The following is a 26,695-nucleotide window of genomic DNA, read 5'->3' as shown; positions in this document are numbered from 1 at the left end:
ATATTGCTCTTTTATTAGATAGGATAAAGGCCTGGTGTATGGGCGGGGGCCAGCTGGTTTGCCCTGAAGGGTGTCCTGGATCAGGGTGGAGGTTCCCTTGGGGCGTGGGGCAGCCTGGGCGAGGGGCCTGTGGTGGTTTGCAGGCTGACTACACCCCCCGGCAACCCAAGCGGAGGCCCTGGTATCTGGGATTTATTTATCTTCTATAATTGAAACTTTGTAGCCTTGAGTGGAGGCCTGGGCCTGCCAGGATGTGCGGAAAGCTTGGCTTCCTCCATTGCCGGGGAAACCCAAGCCTCCTGCTCGCTCCGTGGCCGCAGCCATCTTGGTTAGGTTAATTTGCATACTGTCTCCTGATTGGCTGGTGGGCATGGCTTGTGGGTGCAGCGGAGTGGTGGTTAATTTGCATATTACTCTTTTATTAGATAGGACGTTTGGGTCACTAAAATAAAATATGAGCATGACATTTCTCAGTAACCAATAAAAGCAGAAATTTCCTGATAGTATTCCCACTTGATAATATTAAATTATATAGATTATGCAACAAAATCTACAAAGCAAATTTATCCAAAATTTTTGTATTGCATAGTAAATTTGACTGCTTTTTAAGAATATGATCATAACTTATAGCCTACTCAAAATATATATGATACATTAGATGCATTTTCTACTTTATGATAAATTTTAGATAGTGATCATATATGTATATTGTTTTTATTTTTCTAATCTGTATTTATAGAATATAATCTACAATGCTATTTTTTTTATTTTCCCGTTTTTTAATAATAAAAAGGTACTGATTACTGTATGTAAACGGACATTTTAATATTTAGGCAAACAAAAAGTTAATTCCAAAATTGTCCTGACAAAGAAAGTAAAGACAAATTTTGGATGTCTTCTCTTTTTCTTCCCTTCCTTCCTCCCTTTCTTCCCTCTTTCTTTCTTTCTTTTCCTTCCTTCCTTCCTTCCTTCCTTCCTTCCTTCCTTCCTTCCTTCCTTCCTTCCTTCCTTCCTTCTTCCCTTTTTTCCTCCTTAACCACAAATTTAGGACTAGTAGAATTTTCAGAAAATATTTTAAAATATAAAAGTAACATTTTCTTTTTCCACACTCTCATTGTAATTTGCATTTTGTTGCAGCTGCAAGGGAGGTTTTCAACAATGTCTTCAGAAGATAATTTTCATAAGAATTCATTTTTTATTATTGTTTTTCCTCTACAGAATATTCTGGAGCTCTTCCTGGTCTCCCTACTTCATATGCTGCTTTGCTAAGAATTAAGAAGAGTTCATCTTCATCCGTGTTTGGTTCAAAGACTAGACCACGATACAGCAGTCCTTCATTAGGAGCACTGAGTGTTTCTTCACCAAGCTGGCGAGGGACAGCTCAACATTATTATTCCCCCATCAACCTTTATCATTCATCAGATGCTTTCAAACAAGATGGTAAGTGTCAGAGGAAAACTATACCGTTTCAAGTTAAACAGGCAAGAAGACTTTATTCAAGACAATTGCAGTAGGGGTCAATGCTATTGCAATAGTGGAGAGGGGTTGAACTCAAATCCTCTAAAACAGAAACTGCAGAGATTTTAAGACCTGGATAAAAGGGAAGACATTGAGGAAGAGGTTGGTCAATGTGATTAGGTCACCTGTGTTTACTAACCGGTGTTTGTCAAAGTTAGTCTCTTGCCCTCCTATAGAGACTGAAAGATAGAGCCCTCTCTTTCTTGATAATTAAATTTTTTTAATTATATATATATATATATATATATATATATATATATATATATATTAGTTGTAGTATTACAGATATCACCCATTTCTCCCCCCTTTACCCCTCTCCTCCCAGGCCCAACTCCCCACCCCAGGTTTTCACCCTTCTATTGCCTGTGTCCATGGGCTATGCATATAAATATATAAGTTCTTTGGTTGATCTCTTTTTGTCCCCCCAACCCCACATCGAGGTATGTCAATCTGTTCCATGCCTCCCTGCTTTGGGTCTTATTTTGTTGGTCAATTCATTTTGTTCATTAGATTCCACAAATAAGTGAGATAATGTGATATATGTCTCTCTCAGATTGGCTTATTTCATTTAGCATAGTAGACAATTACATTTCAAAGAATGGCTCCATTCTTTGAGAGAGACATCCCTGGGTTTTAAAAATGGCCAGAAACTAGAAGCAAATACATATCACAGGGGCAGAGAAGGAATTTTAATTGAAAGTTTTCTAAAGTAAATGCTCTAAGACAGTGGTCGGCAAACTCATTAGTCAACAGAGCCAAATATCAACAGTACAATGATTGAAATTTCTTTTGAGAGCCAAATTTTTAAAACTTAAACTTCTTCTAATGCCACTTCTTCAAAATAGACTCGCCGAGGCCGTGGTATTTTGTGAAAGAGCAACACTCAAGGGGCCAAAGAGCTGCACGTGGCTCACGAGCCGCAGTTTGCCGACCACGGCTCTAAGAAAAGGGAGTTAGGGGACTACAGTTAGTAAGAAACCTGCCTGAAGTTTAGTCAAACTGAGGAAAATGTTAAGGCCTCGTTGGTAATAAGTATGTTTTCTGTTCCACACATATTTCAAAAAATGTTTATATATATAATTATATCTGAGACCAACCTGATTTAGGATTAAGACTAAATAATAAATTCATAGACTGAAAGAAAAAATATAAAACTTCTGAAAGACAATTTAACAGTAAATATTAAGAGCCTCAAAATAGCCATATCCTTTAATTTCATGTTTCATTTCTAGAAATGTATTCTGCATGATAAAATAATGATACACTCAGAGATATAACTATATACTAGCTTTACTTATGAGTGGAAAATAAGAAATCATTTGAATGTCCAACACTAAGATATCAGTTAAATGAAGGACTGCTTTGCAGATATTAACATTATGGGTTGAACAAGATTTTCTAAATGTTCTCTAACTTTGCCATTTTTGGATATATCAATAAAACAATACAAGGTGGATTAATAGTCAGAGAGCACTAGTACGTGACTGTTATCACATTCTGTGCCAGGCTTTTTTGGATAGCTTACATCAATTATACTCTCAACAAATATGTTAAGACTAGAGGCCGGGTGCATGAAATTCGTGCACAGGTAGGGTCCCTAGGCCTGGCTGGTGATCAGGGCGGATCCGGACCTTCCGGCTGCTGGCTGGGACCTTCCTTCGTTCCGTGTCGCCCCCTGGTGATCAGCACATGTCATAGCGAGCGATTGAACTCCTGGTCTCCTGGTCGAACTCCCGAGGGGACACATTGCATATTAGCCTTTTATATATATACCAAGGCCCAGTGCATGAAATTCATGCGTGGGAGGTCCCCTCAGCCCAGCCTGCACCCTCACCAATCCAGGACATCCATCTCACAATCCGGGACCACTGGCTCCTAACTGCTTACCTGCCTGCCCGCCTGATTGCACCTAACTGTCCCCCCCTGCTGTCCTGGTCACCCCCAACTGCTCCCCCTGCAGGTGTAGTTGCCCCCAACTGCCCCCGCACCAGCCTGGTCACCCACAACTACCCCCACGGGCTGGCCTGGTCACCCCTTAGTGCCCTCCCCCCACCAACCTGGTCACCCCTTACTGCACCCCCTGCTGGTGTGGTCACCCACAACTGCCCCCCCCACCAACCTGGTTGCCCTTCACTGCCCCCCTCTGCCGGCCTGGTCACCCCTCATGACCCCCCCTGCTGGTCTGGTCGCCCTCAACTGCCCCCCCTGTTGGCCTGGTCGCCCCACGCAGCCTGCTGCTTGGTCATTTGGTCGCCCCTCACTAACCCCCTGCTGGCCTGGTCACCCCACACAGCCTGCTGCTTGGTCATTTGGTCGCCCCTCACTAACCCTCCGGCCGGCCTGGTCGCCCCACACAGCCTGTTTGGTCATCTGTTTGGTTGTTTTGGATGAGATGGTCGCCTAGCTTTTTATATATATAGACTAGAGACCAGGTGCACAAAATTTGTGCACTGGGCAGGTGGAATCCCTCAGCCCAGCCTGCGCCCTCTCACAGTCCAGGACCCCTCACTCCTTACTGCCCACCTGCTCGCTGCTCCTTACCACTTGGCTTGCTGCTCCTTAGCACTGCTGCAGAGGAGAGAGAGGCTCCCACCACTGCTGTTGCACTCACCAGCCATGAGCCTGTCTTCTGACTAAGTGGCACTCCCCCTGTGGGAGCACATTGACCACCAGGGGGCAGCTCCTGCATTGAGCATCTGCCCCCTGGTGGTCAGTGTGCATCATAGCAGCTGGTCATTCTGGTGGTTCTGCCGTAATGATCGCTTAGGCTTTTATTATATACTAGAGGCCCAGTGCACAAATTTGTGCACTGGTCGGGTCAGGCCGACCACCCTGATGGGGGCTGATCAGGGGCGGGGCTGATCGAGGGTGGGGACAGTGGGGGGGGAGGGGCTGCAGGCGGTTGGAAGAGCCAGTCGGGCCAGTTGGCCACCGCAGTGCACGTCATAGCAACCAGTCGTTCCTGTTGTTCTGTCATTCCAGTCGCTTGGCTTTTATATATATATATATATATATAGATATAGATGGGCATTCTTACTGTTTTCAATGGGAATGGAAACTGAAGGGCAGGTAAGTATCTTTGAAAAGGTCACACTGCGAATAAGTAGTGTTAAAAAACAAAATTCAACTGAATATATTTGAAGACTTAATTGGCTTTATTAAATTTACTAGAAGCCTGGTGCATGAAATTTGTGGGTGAGCGGGGTCCCCTCAGCCCAGCCTGCACCCTCTTAGGCGATCAGGCCTAAACCAGCAATCGGACTTCCCTCTCACAATCTGGGACCGCTGGCTCTAACTGCTCACATGCCTGTCTGCCTGGTTTCCCCTAACTGACCCCCTCCCCCCGCCGGCTTGGTCACCTCTTACTGCCCCCCTGTTGGCCTGGTCACCCCCAACTGCCCCCCTCTGCCAGCCTGGTTGCCCCTAACTGCCCCCCCTGCCGGCCTGGTCACCACTCATGGCCCCCCCGCCAGCCTGGTTGCCCCGTGCAGCCTGCTGTTCAGTCATTTGGTTGTCCCTCACTAACCCCCCTGCTGGCCTGGTCGCCTCACACAGCCTGCTTGTTCAGTCATTTGGTCATCCCTCACTAACCCACCTGCCGGCCTGGTCATAGGCAGCCATCTTGTGAGGGCATAATGGTTAATTTGCATATTACCTCTTTATTATATAGGATGAGTAAAGCAACATCCCAGGGGTTATACAACATGAATTTTTTTTTAATACATATAAGCAGAAGGGTGGGGCAGGGGATTTATTAGCAAAAGAAAATAAGGGAAAATTAGGAAATGGAAGAGGTTTCTTTTTTCTTGCATATTACCTCACTAACATTGAGCAGAAAATTCCAGAATGATTGCTTTAAATTCCACTCCTAAGAGAGGCTGAAACTGCAATTATATTAGTTAATGAAATTTTGCTTTGGTGACATGGCTTAGTAAAAGTGAATCCATTTGGACTGCTGTTTCTTGTTTTAACATGTCCTACCTTTATATCAAACTCAGCCTGTGTGATATTCATGGGCCATGATGTTTCTGTTTAATCCCAGGGATACTCACAGACCATGGATTTAGGTTGAAAATGCTTAAATTGGTCTTTTCTTCATTCCCTTCTGATATTGCAGTCTTAGGGATACCTTTTTTTTGCAAACATACATTTCAAGCATGTGAGAGGGAGATTATTAGGATAACTCTAAATAGGATAATTCCCAATGCTTTGAATGTACTTTGGGGCCATAGTCTCCAAGGCACAAACCAATCAAAGCAAGACCCTTGTTAAAGTAATCACCTTTTAAAAAAATTCTTTATTGTTTAAAGTATTACATATGTCTCATTTTCCCCCACTGACCTCTCCCTAGTCATTTCCATCCCCCAGCACATGACTCACCCCCCTATTGTCTATGTCCATGGGTTTTGCTTTTATGCATGCATACAAGTCTTTGGTTGATCTTTCACTCCCTGTCCCCTTCCTCCCATCCGCCTTCCACCTTCCTTCTGAGGTTGCACGGTCTGTTCTAGATCTATTTTAGTTCATCAGTTTATGTCGTTCATTATATTCCACAAATGAGTGAGATCATGTGATATTTAACTTTCTCTGACTGGCTTATTTCGCTTAGCATAATGCTCTCCAGGTCCATCCATGCTGTTGTGAATGGTAAGAATTCCTTCTTTTTTATAGCAGTGTAGTATTCCATTGTGTAGATGTACCACAGTTTTCTAATCCATTCATCTGCTGATGGGCACTTAGGTTGTTTCTAAATCTTAGCTATGGTGAATTGTGCTGCTGTGAACAAAGGGTTCAGTAATTACCTTTTTAAGCTAAGTGGCTTTCTCAGTCTGTTATGTAACTAAGTTGCAACTGCTCCAGAAGTGTTGATGTAGGTATAACAGGTGATGTTGACCACAGCACGGATACCTTCTTGCTCAACTAAAAATTAACCAAGGGCTATCCAATGTCTCCACAAGTTAAGTTAAGGTTATTTCCATTTACATTTCCTGCTAACCAGGGAAGTAGGGCCCTCCAAAGTTAGCAAACTCTGAATCATGAAAATACCCCTGGTAGGTTTGTTACTGACTGGGGTTACTGGCTGGGACATTGGTTCTTCTCCTCGACGCAGGAAAGATTTTAAGGTCAATGAAAATGAAAGTAAAGCAAAATGGGATTTATTAAAAATACCCTCCAAGCAAGGAGAGGGCCAGTCGAAAGAGACAATGGCCCCGAACTCCTGTGTTACATGGCTTAAAAGAGGGATTTTCTGGGTGGAGAATTTCATTTGCAGTCAGGGATGATTGGCTAAATTTATAACTAAATTTCTTCTGCCCATGCCTTTACCCATAATGCACTGCAGAAAAACCATAGCGAGGAGAGGTTGTCAAAATCTCTTAATGCAAAATTTATTATAATTAATTATAATTATAATTATAATTAGTCCAGGACCCTAGTAAGGTCAAATTGAGGTCCTGTTATTTTCCTCTGAGCTTGTGCCTAGAACCAGCTGGTTCTGAACCAGCCTGCTGGCAGTTTGCTGGCTGCTGGCTGCTGGCTGCTGGCTGTCCATAGAGGTGGCCTAAAGGCAATGTTGGTCTGACCTTTGTCAGGACCCCAGGACAGGCCCTGACCCAGCCACTCATGTCTAACTTCCTACCTAACAGGTTCTTTTGCAGCAGTTAGGGGCATTGCCCAGCTGTGCACCAGCACTCTAGGCATTCATAGACCCAAGGAGAAAGATAACCATGACGACAAGTGTAAATCCAGTCAGGCATGGTCGCTCATTCAAGCCAGGGGTCAGTTAGGTTTTCTTATAACTTGAAATAAAAAGTTGTTCTGAATTACAGAGGTTACCCTCTTAGCAATGACCTGGAAGATACACATGATGGCATTATCTTTTCAGGTCAATGCCAGTATAAGAGCAGAGAGAAAGAAAGAAAGAGAGGAAGAAGAAAGAAAGAAAGAAAGAAAGAAAGAAAGAAAGAAAGAAAGAAAGAAAGAAAGAAAGAAAGAAAGAAAGAAAGAAAGGAAGGAAGGAAGGAAGGAAGGAAGGAAGGAAGGAAGGAAGGAAGGAAGGAAGGGAGAGAGAGAGAGAAAGAAAGGAAGAAAGAAAGAAAGAGAGGAGAGAGAGAGAGAGAGAAAGGAAAGAAAGAAAGAGATAGAGAGAGGAAAGAAAGAAAGAAAGAAAGAAAGAAAGAAAGAAGGAAGGAAGGAAGGAAGGAAGGAAGGAAGGAAGGAAGGAAGGAAGGAAGGAAGGAAGGAAAGAAAGAAAGAAAGAAAGAAAGAAAGAAAGAAAGAAAGAAAGAAAGAAAGAAAGAAAGAAAGAAAAAAAGAAAGGAGGGAGGGAGGGAGGGAGGGAGGGAGGGAGGGAAGATTTCATATTTAGCTAAGTAGGAAGTCTGATCTCTTGGGTGGAAGTTGTCTATATAGATGTCCGTCTCTTCTCCTCTTAGTCAATTTTGAAGGTCTCCAGCATTTATACAGAATTAAATGCCAGGTGCAGCCTTCTTTTGTTTGTTTGTTTGTTTGTTTGTTTGTTTTTTGTTAATCCTCAACTGAGGATATTTCTTCCGTTGATTTTTAGAGAGAATGGAAGGGAGGAGGAGAGACACAGAGAGAGAAACATCACTGTGAGAGAGACATATCATCCATTGGTTGTCTCTTGCACGTGCCTTGCACGGAGTATGGGATCCAGCCTGTAACTGAGGTTCATACCCTTGATCAGAATGGAACCCAGGATCTTTCAGTCTGAGGCCGACCGATGCTCTAACCACTGAACAAAACCAGTGAGGGCCAGGTGCAGCCTTCTTTAGTTATGAGGTGTGTATCCAAGGTTCAATACCTCCAGTTTTGCAGCAGTGGCGATGCTTGCAAGTACTTGCTAAGATTCCTTTCAATAGGGCTCAAGGGCTGTCCTCCTTTGAGGATGCTTCCAGAATACCCATTGCCCAGGCATTAGAATGTAACCACTGCATCCCTTGAATGGGGATCTGGAAAATCTTCCTTACTCTGTTAATAATAAACTCAAGCAAAGGACATTAAAGACTTACATAACTAATGACATTAGCAGGAGACAACAAGGGACCAGCAGAGGGTTATATACCAGTAGGCACTGGTCTACCAGTGACTGTCTTGTGTGGAATGAAAACACATTTTCTTTGCCATTATAAGCCATCAGCCTTGCGGCAGGAAAACATACATGCTACAACAACCCATATTAAGTGGCAGGAGCTCAAAAGGTTCAGAGGAAGGAGGTCTGAGGCCGCTCGGGACCAAATAGTTTTTCTTAAACTCACTACGATGGAAGAAAGAATGCAAAAAACCCCAACGTGGGGTTTACCAGGGAGCATGGATGCACCATGTGGCTGTCTTGGGATTTTCATAGCCTTGACTATTTTTTTAATGGATAGCCATTTTTAAATCCATCTTAATTTCTCTCATTCAGGAGCACACTGTTGCCATGTTACAAAAACATCAGTATGGCCAAGTCTGGCACCGAGGGGTCATTTTTGCAGAAGCTGAATGGACCACATCCACATGTGCCACAGTCATTATAGATTCTGTTGCTGCTGCCTTTGCATGAAAGTCAGCCAGGGCATTTCCCTGCTACTCAGGTTCAGTCCTTGTAGTGTGAGCCTCAGTTTGGATGACAGACATCGTATGCCAGGATATATCAGACTTCCAGGAATTTTACAGAATGTCTGAAACTCGTAGAACATGTACAGACACAATGTAACGAAGACTTATTACTTCTTATTTGATGATGTTACCCATGTAATTAAACATATCAAATAAGCCCAATTAGTTCAAAATCTCCCATTTTTATAAGGAGAGAGACAAATCCTTTGATATTTTCCCTGAACCCTCTGAAAAATATCAAAGTTAGTTTGGGGTCAAAAAAGACTATTTAGAATTTGATTCTTACGAAGTTTGTCAAAATATCAAAAGGTCCTAAAGCACTTGACAAATAGGATCACAAGTTATTATGAAGTAATACTTAATTATTTGACCAAAGTGACATCAAAAGATTTCAAAGACAATTACAGAAGGTTAGCTCTAACTATTGAGAAGATTCAGTTTTCTTAAGTAATCAAAGACCTAGTTCAGACAACATAAAACACAGAAAATTATTTGGATAAAACAGTCTTTGCTTTCTCGATAGATTACTTGAAAAGATAAACCTTTTGGCAGATGAAAGAAAATTAATTTGGGGGCTTACATAAGTAAACCATTGATATTAAAGTTTACTTTTTAAAACTCTTACCACTCACTTAGCCATCTTAATTACACAGGCAAAATTCTCTATCTCTCTCTCTTCAACTTTTTGTATATATTTAGTTTGTCCTTCATAGCCAGAAGTTCTAGTTTAAATAAAATTACTCTCATTTCCCTTAATTAAAAATGCCTCTTCATTCTTTATTCTATTTCTGAGCAAAAAACCCACATCTTACTATATACAGTCACCCTTCTTATTATTTCTAATGGTGTCAATTACATATATTAGAATTTTTAACCTTTAAAACTTTAAATTTTAGTAAAATCTAAGAAGTAAACATTAATAAATTGCCTTTTATATTAGTTGTCTATGGCTTGGCAAATTTATAAATACTTTTTATTATTTTTGGAAATGTGCTTTCTCAGAGTAAGTTTCTCAGTGTGGCATATGACATGTTACCAATAAACTCAAATTTATCTTTAATTTTTCTGCAATCAGAAGCCAAAAGTACATAAACTTATATTCAGTAATTAATTTTTCAGTGTTTTTTTATTATTTGCAAATGATCTAGATATCTTCATCCCATCTAATAAAAGAGTGATATGCAAATTAACCATCACTCCGCTACACCCACAAGCCATGCCCACAAGCCACGCCCACAAGCCAATCAGGAGCGAATATGCAAATAAACCCAACCAAGATGGCTACGGCCACAGAGAGCAGGAGTGAGGTTTGGGTTTCCCCGGCAATGGAGGAAGCCAAGCTTACGGCCTGCTCTTGCCGGCCTAGGCCTCCACTCAAGACTACAAAGTTTCAATGATAGAAGATACATAAACCCAAACAGAAATGGCGGCTGCCACGGAGCTGGAAAGAGCAAAAGGCTAGGGTTGCCCCTGGCGATGGAGGAAGCCAAGCTTTCTGCACACCCTGGCCGGCCCAGGCCTCACTTAAGGCTACAAAGTTTCAATTATAGAAGATACATAAATCCCAATAGAAATGGCTGCCAACATGGAGCAAGCAGAAGGCTTGGCTCTGCTCCAGGCTACAAAGTTTCAATTGTAGAAGATAAATAAACCCCAGATACCAGGGCCTCCACTTGGGTTGCCGGGGGGCATGGTCAGCCTGCAAACCACCACAGGCCCCTCACCCAGGCCACCCCATGCCCCAAGGGAACCCCCACCCTGATCTGGGACACCCTTCAGGGCAAACCAGCTGGCCCCCACCCATGTACCAGGCCTCTAGCCTATCTAATAAAAGAGTAATATGCAGATAGACCATCACTTGAACACACAAGATGGCTGTCCCCATGTGGTCAAAGATCCTGCCCCCATGTGGACACAAGGTGGCCAGCAGGGGAGGGCAGTTGGGAGTAACCAGACCTGCAGAGGAGGGCAGTTGGGGGGGACCCAGGCCTGCAAGGGAGAGCAGTTGCGGGGGACAAGGCCTGCAGGGAAGGGCAGTTAGCGGTGACCAGACCTGCAGGGGAGTGCAGTTAGAGGAAAACAGGCTGGCAGGGGAGCAGTTAGGCATCAATCAGGCTGGCAGGGGAGTTGTTAGGGGGTGATCAGGCTGGCATGCAGAAGCGGTTAGGGGCAATCAGGAAGGCAGGCAGGCGAGCAGTTGGGAGCCAGCAGTCCTGGATTGTGATAGGGATGTCTGACTGCCCGTTTAGGCCCGATCCCACCAGGCATTCGGACATCCCTCAAGGGGTCCCAGATTGGAGAGGGTGCAGGCTGGGCTGAGGGACACACACTCCCGTGCACGAATTTCGTGCACCGGGCCTCTAGTATACATATAAAAGCCTAAGTGAACAAGCAACCGAACAACTGAAGGACCAGTCGCTATGATGTGCACTGACCACCAGGGGGCAAACGCTCAATGCAGGAGCTGGTGGTCAGTGTGCTCCCACAGCCAACCTCCTGCTGCCAACCAACCTCCCACGGTCCCTCCCCACGGCCGTCCGGCCCTGATGGCCCCAGTTGGGCTGGCTGGCTAACCTCCCATGGCCCCGATAGTCTGAGGGATCCCACCCATTCACAAATTTGTGCACCAGGCCTCTAGTTTAATATAATTTCCATCACCTAATTTAATTTAGCAAAACTTTAAGGTTTCATAATACTGAAAATATTTGGGAAACTTATTTAAAAAGTTTACCTAAAAACTTTTAACCCTACTTATATGTATTTAATTTAATCACCCTTAATTATGTTTAGATTACTTATAAAACTTTCATATCAAGTTATAAATTACATGAATTTATTTGAGTAGTATTATTGAATAGAAAGAGTTCGTCTAACAGCATTAGCAGGGTCAAACACTAGACACCAAGAACTGCAGTGGAGAAAGACTGGCTATTTTATGAATGGCGCCACCCAGGGGGAATGGGAAGCTAATGCTCTAAAGCCAGAACTCCCAGATGGTGCGTAGACTACAGATTATAAAAGGAAAATTTGTAACCACACAGAAACCTTATTTTTTTTAATGTGGCCTTTTATTTTGATTTTTTTTTTCTTTGATCAACTGGCCTCACCTAGGGCCCTGACTCACCCACCTCCCTCTCCCTTGCTTAATTGTTAAACCCTCAGGACAATGAGGTCCTGGTCAGCATTCAAACGTCTTAGAATCAAGGTCCTGGGTCTACTGACTATTGAGACAGAGTTTTCAATCAAACTAAACATAGTTCCTTCGCCTCAGTTGTGTTTTGCCTCTGGACCCAGAAAAGGGAAACAGAACAAATCTTTGAGGAACTGGACAGAACCACTCCATGGCTGACATCAGGACCAAATGCAACCATCAACATGAAATTTTACTTTTCTCTATTACTGAACTGAGGAGAAATATTTGAGAATATTCCAGGGTTTTAGAAATTCTTTACTTGTGATCCTTAGATGGGTCTCTTACCTAGGACTAAAAGATACCTGAGAGGGATCATATGTAGCTTTAGGTGGTTTTATTTGAATAGGTAACTGTCTTTTCACAGTGGAAAAGGCAGTTCAGACAGAATCACTGGGATGAGTACTGGAATAAAGGAGACTAGAGGGGAGCAGTAGGAGTTACGTCAGCCTTGTAGTTTTTTTGTGTTAGGGTCCTTTTATCTCTTTAGTTTGCTATTAGACTTTGCAATGAATCTTTTCATAACACTACTTCAGAATTTTGAAACATTTTGTAAACTTTTGCAAACATTTTGTAATAATTAAATTAAAGATCTCATTCTGTTGGTTCAGTTTGGGGGTGCTTATCTTCAAGTGCACTTAAACAATTTTATCTAACCAGAATTCTCCTCACAATGGCTATTGCAACTCAAAAATCTCCAGCAAGATTCTCTCTTCTTTGCAAATATCTTCTCCTTTGCAAATATCTTCTGCTTCTAGGACTGTAATCCGTAAACATAAAATAAGGAGGTGTGCTAAAAGGTGGCACACTCAATTTTTTTATATAATGCATTCCATCTCTTAATATTCACTTGAAAGTCTCCCGTGGGATCCAGTCCAGCTCAAATCGAATGCAGTCTGATTCCAGACCTGGTTCTTAAGTTGGACTCATTTTAAATCCCACTCCTGTGAGAGGCTGAAACAGCAACTAGTTTGATTATTAACTTTTGGTTAGCAAGAATGATTCCATTTTGGCCTGTTCTTTCTTTTTTAACAGTAGTATAGTCAATTTTTGTTCACATTATCTACTGATTTTAAGTCCAATACATATTGGGCTACCTTTTAATTATGATTGATGAAGGACTGAACATTCAAAGAAACATTTTGCAAGAACTACCTGGAAAGACTCCATAAATGTCAAATTGGGTTGTGGTGCCAATCACAAGCCAACTTATGCTGCATGATTATGCCAATTGTTTCCACGTGGAGCATCATCTCATGGTGTTGACATTTAAAATTTATTTAAGCATAGTGCCACCTCCTTTAAAATGTTTCATTTCTCAAAATACTTACACTTAATACAAGTTTTTTAATTCCCATAACATGTTCTATGAAAGACAATATGAAGAGAATTAGAAGACAAGCCACAGACTTATCATTTTAAATATTTTTAAAAATATATATCTGATATATGACTATTACCTAGAAATATAGAAATAACTCTTAAAACTCAATATAGAATAATAACCTGGTTAAAAATATGGGCCAAAAACTTTCAACAGATGCCTCACCAAAGAAGATACACAAACGACAAATAATTCTGGAAAACAATGCATCACATAATATGTCATCAGGGAAATAGAAATTAAAACAGTGAGATACTACTATATACCTATTAGAATGACCAAGATCCAGAACGCTGAAAACACCAAATGCTAGTGAGGATGTGGATCAACAGGGACATTGTTGGTGGGTATACAAAACGGTACAGCCACTCTGGAAGACAGTTTGGCAAGTATCTTACAAAACTAAACATACTCTTAACATAATCCAGCAATTATGCTCTTTGGTATTTATCCAAAAGATTTTGAAATACATGTCCACATAAAAACCTGCACATGGATGTTTTATAGCAGCTTTATTCATAATTGCAAATCTTGGAAGCAACCAAGATGTCCTCAAATAGGTGAATAGATAAATACTGTGGTACATCCAGACAATGGAATATTATTCAGTGCTAAAAAGAAATGAGCTATTAAACCATGAAGAGACATAAAGGAAACTTAAATTCATATTGCTAAGTGAAATAAGTAAATCTTAAAAGGCTACAGTGAAAAGATTAGCGGTTTCCAGAGATGGGGAGTTAGAGCAGAGATGAGTAGGCAAAGGAGAGGTGAAAATACTCTGAATGATATCATAATGATGAATATGTCACTATACATTTGTCCAAACCAAAGAATCTAAAAAACCAAGAGTGAACTTTAACATAAACTATAGACTTTGGGTGATTATGATATGTAAATATATGTTTAACTTTGGTTTTTTAAAAAAGTACTACTCTAGCGAGTATGAAAGAACGTATGTATGTGTGGGGGTGGGAGATACATGAGAAATCTTACTCCTGTGAGAGGCTGAAACAGCAACTAGTTTGATTATTAACTCTCAATTTTATTGTAAACCTAAAAATGATTAAAAAAAAAGTCTTTTAAAAATCCCATTGCATTAACTAATGTCATACTCATCAAGAGAGATGTGTTGTGATTGTTGTTCTTTAGGCATCATTATTTTACGGATGACAAGATAGAATGTACGATCAGGCATCTCCTAATAGCATTTCAATCGATGCCAGATGATGTACAGGACAGCGGTCTTGCAAGATTCTAATAGTGCTAAATTAACTGTAAGAAATGGAAGCACATGTGGTTCGGGAGGGATTTTTTCCCCCCTTTGACAGGAGCCATATCTGTGGGGTCTGGCAATTTATTCCCTCTCACTCACAGTACCTCAATTATGAGTGCATAGGTTATATCTCAGCCAGTCAGCCACTGACCTGTTTTAACACAAAGGAGTCTGTCCCCCAAGTGCTATATATTCAGAGGGTCTGATCAGAGCCCTCCCAGATCTAGTCTGATGGTCTTCAGAGCACATTACATAAGTTCTTTGTTGAGGACCTAAGGTCCTGTACAAGAACACAGGTCCACAGGAGCTGCCTTAACAAATTTAAGTGCCACTGCCGCTTTAGTAAAAGCTTTCTGTGATCGTGTGCAGACAGCCTGTCCCTGTACTTAGGAAATATTTTCAGGTTTTAATGATGTAAAACATAGGTAAGTTTTATTTCTTCCATTAATTCAATGCCAGGGAGAGCCCTTTATGCCAAATAAGGTCAATGGAGACAAAAACAAATTTCCAAATTTAAAATATTGAATCCTCAGTTACTCTTTCAATGTTAAACACCCTATGTTTTTTAAATGAATCCCACATTTTTAAATGTGACCACTGCTCCAACATGCAGTAGCCAAAACACATTACCATGACAATCCACTGTGTTCTTTTATCTCTTTATTTTGTTTTCTTACTCCTCCGGATCCTCAGGCCGCCTTTCATCCCTCCTAACAGTTGTTATCTTGGTGACTTATGCCTTACCCAGCCGGTTTCTCCTCAATATTTCCAATTAATCCAGCCCACATCCCTGTCCATGGAGCATCGTTGACAGCTTTGATATTCTGCTTCTAACCTTGTTGAAAGGAAACGGGAGGGTTTGTGGGATTGTGTTTATAAAGTTAACAATAGTGTACAGTAATGTCGTAAGCCTTCACATTCACCCACCACTCACTCACCAACTCATAGTAAGACTTCCAATGCCACAAGGTTCATTTATGGTAAATGTCCTATACAATTGCCTCAGTGTTCAGTACAGTAACATGCTAGGAGCAATAGGCTATCCTGAATAGCCCAGGTGTGTAGTAGGCTATACTACCTAGGTTTGTGTAAGTGTACTCTATGAGATTTGTGCAATGATGAAATTGCCTACTGATACATTTCTCAGAACATATCCCCATAATTAAATGACACGGGATTGTATTAAGTGAATTATGAGATTCTTTTGTTTTGTTTTTTGGTATAATTTGGTCCTAGTCCTTTGTTCTCTTGTTCCAAATGTAAGTTAACATAGCTCACAATGATAAATAAAATTCAGTTAGAAAATATAAATTAAAACACGTGAAAATGATAAAAACAACAAATATTCGGACATGAAATGGAGCCAGGTTTGAGACTAATTTAAAGTGTCTATTATCCCTGCTTTGGAGAATTAGCAGTCAAGGAAACAGTTACATGTTTCCCATTTTTCAAGGATTAAAATGAAATACTAATTGAGTAGAAGTACAGCTATTGCTGACACGAAGATCAGGCAAATTTTTCTGGAGAGCCCTTATTAATAATTAATTGATATAAAAGCCAGTGACCTGAACATTATTCTTATTGGCTCCATAACAGTGAGTTTCATCTGCTTCAGGAAAGGCAGATGAAACCCAAACATCAACAAAGTGAGAAGTAATTATCTAAAAATGTGCTTCTTAATCTTTAATGTACATAGAATCACTTGGGAATATTGTTAAAATAGAACTCCGTTCAACAGATCAGAAGTAGGGCCAAATAATGGGCATTTATAAAACGCTCCCAGTGATGGTGACACTGCTGGTCTGGGGACCATACTTGAGTGCCAAGGCTCTAGGCTGGGAACCAGTTTGATATATGTTAAGTCATCTGCTGCTCTAGATTAACCCCCATTTAGAGTACCAGAAAGAATAAACAGTCTGAATATTTTTTCAAGTAATCTTTCATAACTATTGTTTTCTCATCTGAGCCTTTGATAGATCTTGGCTAGATGTGGCTTTGAGTTTGTTCTTTCTGACAAGAGCCTGACATATGGCTTTCGTCAGGCAATTCCCTTTAGCCTTAATAGAGAGTAAAGCTGGGGTTGACATGCTCTCATGAAAAATGAGAAAACTAACAGAGCTTGAATACAAAGCCATCCCACTCCTGCTCAGAATTAAGCCCAGAAGTACCCCAGGTAGAGCTAAGGTTTTCCTAAGAAATGTAAAAATCTAGTTTGCAGAGCAATTTGGGAAAGCAATTCCACTTCTGTGTATACAGCCTGGAGAAACTTGCTCACACATGCGCAAAGAAATATGAAAGTACGTTCACTGCAATATATTTAATTTTTAAAAATTAGAAACAACTTGAAGCCCATCAGAAGAGAAATGGATTCATAAGTTCTACTTTTCATTCATTCAAAACTTAAAACCATTAAAGTGAATAGACTATATCTTTATGAGACAAAATGGATATCTCAAAATATGGGTTAGCGAGCAAGAAAAGTTAACAGAATATTACATGTAATATAATACCACTTATGTAAAAAATACAAATAATGTATACTATTTATGGATACATATATGTGGTATACTTTTAAAAACATGAACCTAAGAGAGCAAGTTGACTATAGTGCCTACCTCTGCGGACAAAGGGAGAATGAGAGCAGGGAAATGGTACCAGAGTAGGGAAGATAGATGTACTCATTTGTGATATTTCATTTCCTAAAATAAAAAAGATGAGGCCAATGTGGTAGCACATATTGTAGGCAGAATCTAAAATGGCTCACAATGAGGGCTACCTCCTGGTATTTACAGTGTAATCTCTTGTCTTCCCTGGTGAGCTGAAGTTAGTAACGTGCTTCTGGAAAATAGATTATGGCAAAAGTAATGAAATATGAGTCCCCACATTGGATTAAAAAAGACTGGCTTCCATCGGACTTCCATTCCAAAGAAGATGCTTAATCAAGACCTGAATAACAAATTTTGATTAACTATAGGGATTGGCTGCCTAGAAAATAATACCAATCTTTTGAGATAACCATAAGGCAGAAAATTAAAATAGATGAGATTTATGAAGAAACCTCAAAATCATGATATTGTAAGAGGAGTTCTCTGTAGAAAATTTTAGAAGTATGGTGAAGACATCAACAAAATGAACAAAAGTTACATTTTTACTATCTCATGGCCTCTGTGAGTCAGGAAAGCAAATGTGGCTTAACTGGGTCCTCTGGGTCTGAGCCTTTGACAAGGTAGGACTGCAGTCTCGTACAGATCCACCCGTAAGCACACTCACCTCCATGATTGTTGACAGGATCCAGCTGCTAAAGATTGCTACACTGAGTGTCTCCACTGCCCAAGGCCATTCTCAGCAGGCCTCTCCACAGGGTAGCCTACAACATGGTAGCTAACTTCCAATGGCAGGAGCAATCCAGAGCAAGGGAAGGCCAACAAGCTGGCCTCAGGAAGAATATATCAGTCAGTCACTGACACTTGATTGAAGTGAGAATGTGGAGCCAGTCAATAAATAAACATATTTGAGCTAGATTCTTAAAGGGGAGAAGAGAAATGGAGCAGTACCTGGAAGGGAGAATGTTCTTCATTGAAGTCAGGCAATCAGAGAAGTCCTCAAAAATTGTTTTGCTTCCAACCTGATATTGTTAATTTGGGTAATGATTGTGATCACTCTTCAAACTGTTCCACAGACCAAGAAGTATTTTATCTAGTTAAAAAAAATTGAATTGTTAATAATTACTCGGAAGTACTTGTTTTAAATATAAGTAATGTAATTTAATTGATTTTTTAAATTTGCTAAGGTTTTAATTAGAAATTCTCATGATAATATAGGTTAATTAAGAGCCTTTAGGAGTCAGCGCCTCAAACACCTGCATGTCTTGCTTTAGGATTTTGTGATGTAGACAAGGATTAACCACTGCTGATAACATACGTGTCCTTTCCTTTATAAATGAAAAGCCAGTAGATTGGTCTTTGACTTAATCTCTTTATGTTGTTGTGATTTTAGTAGGAATAAACTTAATCAAGTGTAGGGTGCATCTCCTTCTATTTGTGATGAGATGGTTAGGTTTACATATTTAATCTTCCTTTCATAGAGGCATTCTGAATTAGGAGGGATTTTGACTAGAAAATTCAGACTTCTAGTAGAGGAGATTCAGAGACTACAAATCCTATCTCAGGTGAAAAGAAGGTGGTTTTTAGAAGCAGTTGAAGTGAATTATTTTTTACTAAGGTTAAGCACATAATTTTGGATCTCTTTATTCCCTCGATGATAAGCACAACTTGCAGTTTACCTGACACACTGAGTCTGTCCACCCTTAGGAGTTTCTATCACTGGCTTCTGACATTTGGTAGATTCCTGCAACCTATCAAATTTGTTACCTCATAGCCTCAGTACCTTTGGCTGGATTTCACTGTTAATGTAGCTCATTTCCAGATTGGACGAAGCGTGTGAGCAATGGCATCAAGACTTAACGTGAACTCTGTGTTGACAGTTTTCTGTGTTTCTTCAAAATACCTTTTCTTGGTAAATCGTTTTGGATGTCCAAATGCAAAACTTAAATGATCTTTCATGAGCATAAGAATTCTCTCTGAATGTGAAAAAGGTATTTCTCTTAGATGATATATATTCCTACTTAAGTCAGATTACTCCCAATTTCTCTCCGTTTAAAAGGAGACCATCCTATCTAATAAAGAGAGAATATGCTAATTGACCATCACTCCATCACAAAGATGGCTGCACCCACAGCTGAAGCCAAGTTCCCATAAGGAGCCTTAAGGAGCAAACAGCAGGGACCTGAGGCTACGCCCTCTCCCGCCCTCCATGGGGCTTGACAGGGGACCTCAAACCGCATCCCCCACCTAGCAGGGCTTGACGGGGGACCTCAGGCTGCATCTTCCACTCAGCAGGGCTTGACAGGGGACCTCAGGCTGCACCCCCCACCCGACGGGGCTTGACAGGGGACCTCAAGGTGTGCTTCCCATCCTGATGCTGGGCTAGGGAACCTCAAGCTGCTCCCCCTGCCCCAGCGCCAGGCTGGAGGACTTCAGGCCACGCTCCCCAACCCAGCACCAGGCCAGGGAACCTCAGACTGCACCCCCTGTTTGGCGGGGCTTAACAGGGGACCTCAGACCACACCTGGTGGGGCTTGACGGGGGACCTCAAGGCACGCCCTCTGCCCCGGTCTGGGCTGGGGAACCTCAGGCCATGCCCCCTATCCTGGTGCCAGACCAGGGGACCTGAGGCTATGTCCCCTGCCTGGCAGGGCTTGACAAGGGTGGGACTGGCCGGGTCTGGATCTAGCCCAATGGGGGCGGGGGCCAGCCGGGTCTGGGTCTCATGTGGTTTTGAGGCGCATGTGGGTGGGCTGGGACTTGACTCTGGGTCCTGTGGTGTGCCCCAGACTTTGACAGGAGGAAGGTTTTCATATACATTTTACTAATTTTCTTTCATCTCTGACACTTCTATTATAGAAAAAGAGCAAATAGCAATATTAAATTATTTCCTCTAATTAATCCCCTTTTAATGTGCATGAATTTCGTGCACCGGGCCACTAGTATTCTAATAAAAACCTTACAAATACATGACCATTCATTTAAACTTTGTAATTTTATTTTCTTTGTATTCTTAATTTTTAGAGTTATTGTTATTATTTTATATTAGTATGCTATTTTTTGCAGTTTAACTGTATGCCATTTGAGCAAAGACCATGCTATATACTCCTCGTTCAGCCCTAAAGCAGTGCAAGCTAACTAGAAGCTTAATAAATATTGATAAATAAAGAGGCATCTATTTAAGGAATTTGAAGTCTGAATTTAGGTTGAATTTCTACACTATGATAGATTATTTGCCTAAATATTTCTCAACTAAACTGTGTATTTTGTGTTACAAATGAAATGCAATGCCCTCCCTCTGTCGACAGGGTGCCTAGTGGTTTGTCATCTTCTGAATGATATCCTTTTATCATTCTCATAAATGACAGCATCTCTGAATCATCTGACCTCTCTTTTATGGCTACATTAGAAAAATGACCAAAAAATCTATTAAACACTGAAGTTATATTGTGTGTGAAACATAATGCCAGTATCCATAAAACATTTATCATAATGCTTTTTAATAAATAATGCTTTAATTCTTAGGACTCCTTGAAAGTTTCATAATGACAGTTTATACTTGTTTGACTTTTAGAAAGAATCTTAATTTCTATTTTGAAAGGCAACTTAAAGTTAAAGGAAGGGTTAGATATTTTCTTTCAGAATTCATCTTAGGTGCTCACATGGTGTGAATAGTTTTTTCTCAGGTTATACAGTAACGGTGATTGTACTATAGTGCAATTTCTAGTAAAAAATTTCAAAATTTCTGGGAATTGCCACATAAAATATATTAATGATCATTAAAAGTGCATTTCATATGACTGTATGGGACATAATAGGCTAATATTTCCTCTAGATTATACTACTGATACACATAGGTCAATTATATAAATAAGTTAGAAAAAGACCATAAGCTAGAGCTAACCAGCAGGTGGAGAGGGTTGGGATCTGGCATTAGACCTAATCTTTGAGAAAAATAGGCACAAATGTAATTAGTCTGAAAGGCAAGTTTAGAATATAGGGAGGCATGATAATCTCTGGCCAGGATCCAGGGAACAACAGAAAACATGATCCAACATCAAGAAGTAAGGCTTCCCTACGAACCTAGCTGTAGGAGTCTCGGATTAGATGATACTTAAAACGTCTTGGCAGGAGGAAAGTTAGTATCTGGGTAGCCTATCAATAAGTGGCAATAATGTCAAAAGGAATTAGAGCGGGTGAGCTATCAGCTTGATCCCAGGACAGGACTGGACAAGGGAAATCATTGTCTCCATAAATAAAATACTTAACAGTGCTCCAAGAAACTCCCCTGGGAGAAAGGCAGATCAGCCCAGACTCATCATTGCATGGGAGAGCTTTATCTTGCTGTTCAGGCATCTCTCATGGAAGACTATTGCCAACACCATGCTAACTTCACACAGTCATTGTTTCTTGTTTATTGCTCTACTCCAGCGATTTTCAACCGGTGTGCCAGAAGAATTTTTAAAACATGCAATACCTGACTATTTAGTCAGAGGCACTGATCTCTTTTCCCTTACATTGTCAAGTAAAAAATGACAACAGCCAACACAACAATCGCTATGTGGTGTGAATGAATCAAAATTATATATATTTTTGGTCATACTGACAAATAATGTATATACATACATACATATATATACATATATACATATATACATATATATACATATATATATATATATATATATATATATATATATATATATATATATATATATAATTTGTAATTACCTTATGTGTACCATGAGATGAAAAAGGTTGAAAATCACTGCTCTAGTGTTATTCTAAGAAGGGGTGGCATCTCCATTTCAGATGTGGTCCAAAAATTTGTGTAGTAGTTTTGTTTGTTTCAGCGATTCTAAGATGTACTTCTTTAATTTAGTGAGTAGAGACCAAGAATGCTAAATAACCTATAATTATAATGCACATGACTCTTAAATGTCCTGAGTGAAAATTCTTGTAATTTTTGAGACTATAATCTTACTTGGTATTATATTATATGCAAGGTATTTTTACATATGCATATGCCAATGTAAAATTGTGTAAATTATAGAGAGATTATACTTAATTTTGTTAAGAAATTTAACAGGAGTTGTTGACCATTTGAAAAATCACTGAACACCAGTGGAACTCATGACATTTAAGTCACTAATACCACATTTGGATCAGTTTGTATTTGTAGCTGCTACATTCATGGAGATTTCATGAACAAAAACAAACTTGGATTAATTCCCTATGTCTTATACTAGAGGCCTGATGCACGAAATTGGTGCAAGGGCCTTGGCCCCGGACCCTGCCCACCGCTGCGGCAGCTGGGGGCTTCTGCCACCTCTGCCTTGGCCCCCGCCCACTGCAGCTTTGTTAGGAAGGAAGGATGTCTGGAAGGTTGTTCGGTTGTCTGGTCTAATTAGCATATTATGCTTTTATTATTATAGATTATAACTAGAGGCCCAATGCATAAAATGCATGCACAGGTGGGGTCTCTAGGCCTGGCCAGCAATAAGGGTCAATCTGTAGGGCAATAGGCGGGGTGATTGGGGCCCCCGCTCGCACATGCCTTGGTTGGCCTGGCACCGCCCACTTGTCAGCCCCGTCACCTGCTGCCACCCCCGCCAGTGGTCATCTCCTTCTGTGGGGTGATCGGCAGTCAATGCCTGCTGGCTAGGGGCAGCTCCTGCGTTGAGCATCTGTCCCCTGGTGGTCAGTGCATGTCCATGTCATAGAGACTGGCTATTCCACCGTTCAGTCGATTTGCATATTAGGGTTTTATATAGATAGACTAGAGGCCCGGTGCACGAAATTTGTGTACATGGGGATGTGTCCCTCAGCCCAGCCTGCACCCTCTCTGACTGCCCGTTTAGGCCTGGTAGGATGGGGCCTAAACGGGCAGTCGGACATCCCTCTCACAATCCAGGACTGCTGGCTCCCAACTGCTCGCCTGCCTGCCTTCCTGATTGCCCCAAACCGCTTCTGCCTGTCAGCCTGATCACCCCTAATCACTCCCCTGCCAGCCTGATTGATGCCTAACAGCTCCCCTCCCAGACTGATTGTCCCTAACTGCCCTCCCCTGCAGGCCTGGTCACCCCTAATTGCCGTCCCCTGCAGGCCTGATCACCCCTAACTGCCCTCCCCTGCAGGCCTGGTCCCCCCCAACTGCCCTCCCCTGCAGGCCTGGTCACCCCCAACATTCCTCCTCTGCTGGCCTGGTCACCCCTAACAGCCCTCCCCTGCAGGCTTGATTGCCCCCAACTGCCATCCCATACAGGCCTGGTCCCTCCCAACTGCCCTCCCTTGCTGGCCATCTTGTGGCAGCCATCTTGTGTCCACATGGGGGAAGCCTTCTTGTGTGTTGGAGTGATGGTTAATTTGCATATTACCCTTTTATTAGATAGAATAGAGGCCGGGTGCACAGATGGGGGCCACCTGGTTTGCCCTGAAGGGTGTCCTGGATCAGGTTGTGGGTTCCCTTGGGGCATGGGGCAGCCTGGGCGAGGGGCCTGTGGTGGTTTGCAGGCCAGCCATTCCCCCCAGTGACCCAAGTGGAGGCCCTGGTATATGGAATTTATTTATCTTCTATAATTGAAACTTTGTATCCTTGAGCAGAGGCCAGGGCAGGCCAGAGTGTGTGGGAAGCTTGGCTTCCTGCATCACCAGGGGAAACCCAAGCCTCCTGCTCTCTCCAGCTTCATGGCTGCCGCCATTTTTGTTGGGATTTATTTATCTTCTATAATTGAAACTTTGTAGCCTTGAGCAGAGGCCAGGGCCTGCCAGGGCGGGTGGGAAGCTTGGCTTCTTCCATCACCGGGGGTAAACCCAAGCCTCCTGCTTGCTCCAGCTCCATGGCTGCCGCCATATTTGTTGGGTTAATTTGCATACTCACTCCTGATTGGCTGGTGGGCGTGACTTTTGGTATAGCAGCAGTACGGTCAATTTGCATGTTTCTCTTTTATTAGATAGGATTGTCACTGAGAATTTACCTATGAATTAAATACTATTTTATGCTACTTCTATTTTTATTTGCCTTTTATTAAATTTAAAAATGCATATAAATAAGAATATTTACTAATTTTTATAAAGGTGGATTATAAAATATCTGTTATTAAAAGGATTTGAGAACCACTAGCCTAAATATGAATCTGCATCACTTTTCCACAATTCTATGTTGTTTTTCTGGTCTTGCTGAAACCAGAATGGATGAGGTTATTACTAAAGCTCAGGGATAACAAAATGGAAAAGGAGAAAGAAGAATCCTATCCTATATAATAAAGAGGTAATATGCAAATTGACCATCACTCCAACACACAAGATGGCTGCCCCATGTGGTCAAAGATGGCCACCCCCATGTGAACACAAGATTGCCACCACAAGATGGCCAGCAGGGGAGGGCAGTTGTGGGTGATCAGGCCAGCAGGGGAGAGCAGTTAGGGGTGACCAGGCCTGCAGGCGAGGGCAGTTGGGGGGGACCAGGCCTGCAGGCGAGGGCAGTTAGGGGAGACCAGGCCTGCAGGGGAGGACAGTTAGGGGAGACCAGGCCTGCAGCGGAACAGTTAGGCGTCGATCAGGCTGTCAGGGGGGTGGTTAGGGGGTGATCAGGCTGGCAGGCAGAAGCGATTAGGGCAATCAGGCAGGCAGGCAGGTGAGTGGTTAGAAGCCAGCAGTCCTGGATTGTGGGAGGGATGTCCGACTGCCTGTTTAGGCTCGATCTGGATTGGGCCTAAACAGGCAGTCAGACATCCCTCGAGGGGTCCCAGATTGGAGAGGGTGCAGGCTGGGCTGAGGGAAAACCCCCCCCCCCATGCATGAATTTGTGCACCGGGCCTCTAGTTTATATATATAAAAGCCTAAGTGACTGAATGACCGAATGACTGAACGACCGTAAGACCAGTCAAGCGGTTGCTATGACATGCACTGACCACCAGAGGGCAGATGCTCAAGGCAGGAGCTGCCCCCTGGTGGTCAGTGCATTCCCACAGCCAACTTCCTTTGGCTGGCCAACCTCCTGAGGTCCCTCCCACCAGCTAGCCAGACCCCATCAGCCCCAAACGGGAGGGCTGGCCAGCAGTACCTCCTCCCAGTGGCCGGACAGCCTCCTGCTGTCCCTCCCCCTGGCCAGCCAACTTCCTGCAGTCCCTCCCCCTGGTTGGCCAACATCCTGCGGTCCCTCCCCCTGGCCAGCCAACTTCCTGTGGTCCCTCCCTCTGGCTGGCCAGCGCCCCCAATTGGTCCTGATCGCTGGCCAGGCCGAGAAACCCCATCGGTGCACAAATTCATCCACTGGGCCTCTAGTATAATAAAAGGCTAATATGCAAATCAATCAAACAGCGGAACTTCAGTCGCTATGATGCATGCTGACCACCAGGGGGCAGATGCTCAACGCAGGAGCTGCTCCCTGGATGTCAGTGTGCTCCCACACGGAGAGCGCCGCTCAGCCAGATGCTGGGCCCATGGCTGGCAAGTGCAGCGGCGTGGCGGGAGCCTCTGCTGCCTCTGTGGCAATGCTAAGGATGTCTGACTGACGGCTTAGATCTGCTGGGAGTGGGCCTAAGCCATCAGTAGGACATCCCTCAAGAGCTCCTGGATTGCAAGAAGGCACAGGCCAGGCTGAAGGACCCCTCTGACTGAACGAATTCCATGCACCAGGCTTCTAGTATATATGTGTGTGTATATATATATATATATATATATATATATATATGTGTGTGTGTGTGTGTGTGTGTGTGTGTGTGTGTGTGTGTGTGTGTGTGTGTACACTGGAGGCCTGGTGCACAAAATTTGTACATGGGGAGGGGGGTTGAGGTGTATCCCTCAGCCTGGCCTGCACCCTCTCACAATCCGGGACCCCTAGGGTAGGGTCCCTAGGCCTGGCTGGTGATCAGGGCCTATTGTAACTTTCCTTCCCTCAGCTTCAGGCAGCTGGCCCTGTCCCTGCCACTGCCACTGCTTGCCATCTGTACCATGCTGCCCACCCTCCCCAGTCACTGGTCACCTCCCTCTGTGGGTTGACAGGCGTAGGATGCAATCACTTGGCTGGCCTGGGCCTCCCTCTGCGAGGTGATCGTGGGGCCGCCAGATCGATTGCCCCACAGAGGGAGGCCCCGCCCACCACC

At 42.6% G+C, this 26,695-nt stretch overlaps 1 protein-coding gene across 1 annotated transcript in view; it reads left to right on the top strand.

Moving 5' to 3' along the window:
• Positions 1–26,695, top strand: part of CNTN5 (contactin 5) — a 1,155,131-nt gene that overhangs the window by 674,348 nt on the left and 454,088 nt on the right. Inside the window, exon 4 of the mRNA XM_080642588.1 lies at positions 1,219–1,440. Within this exon, the coding sequence (XP_080498714.1) occupies positions 1,219–1,440 (222 nt within the window). The remainder of the gene's footprint in view (positions 1–1,218; positions 1,441–26,695) is intronic.

The sequence above is a fragment of the Plecotus auritus genome (genome assembly GCF_963455305.1).
Source record: "Plecotus auritus genome assembly, chromosome: 9".
Lineage (NCBI taxonomy): Eukaryota > Metazoa > Chordata > Mammalia > Chiroptera > Vespertilionidae > Plecotus > Plecotus auritus.
The sequence above is the reverse complement of the archived record's forward strand: the minus strand, read 5'-3'. Positions and strand labels throughout refer to the sequence as shown.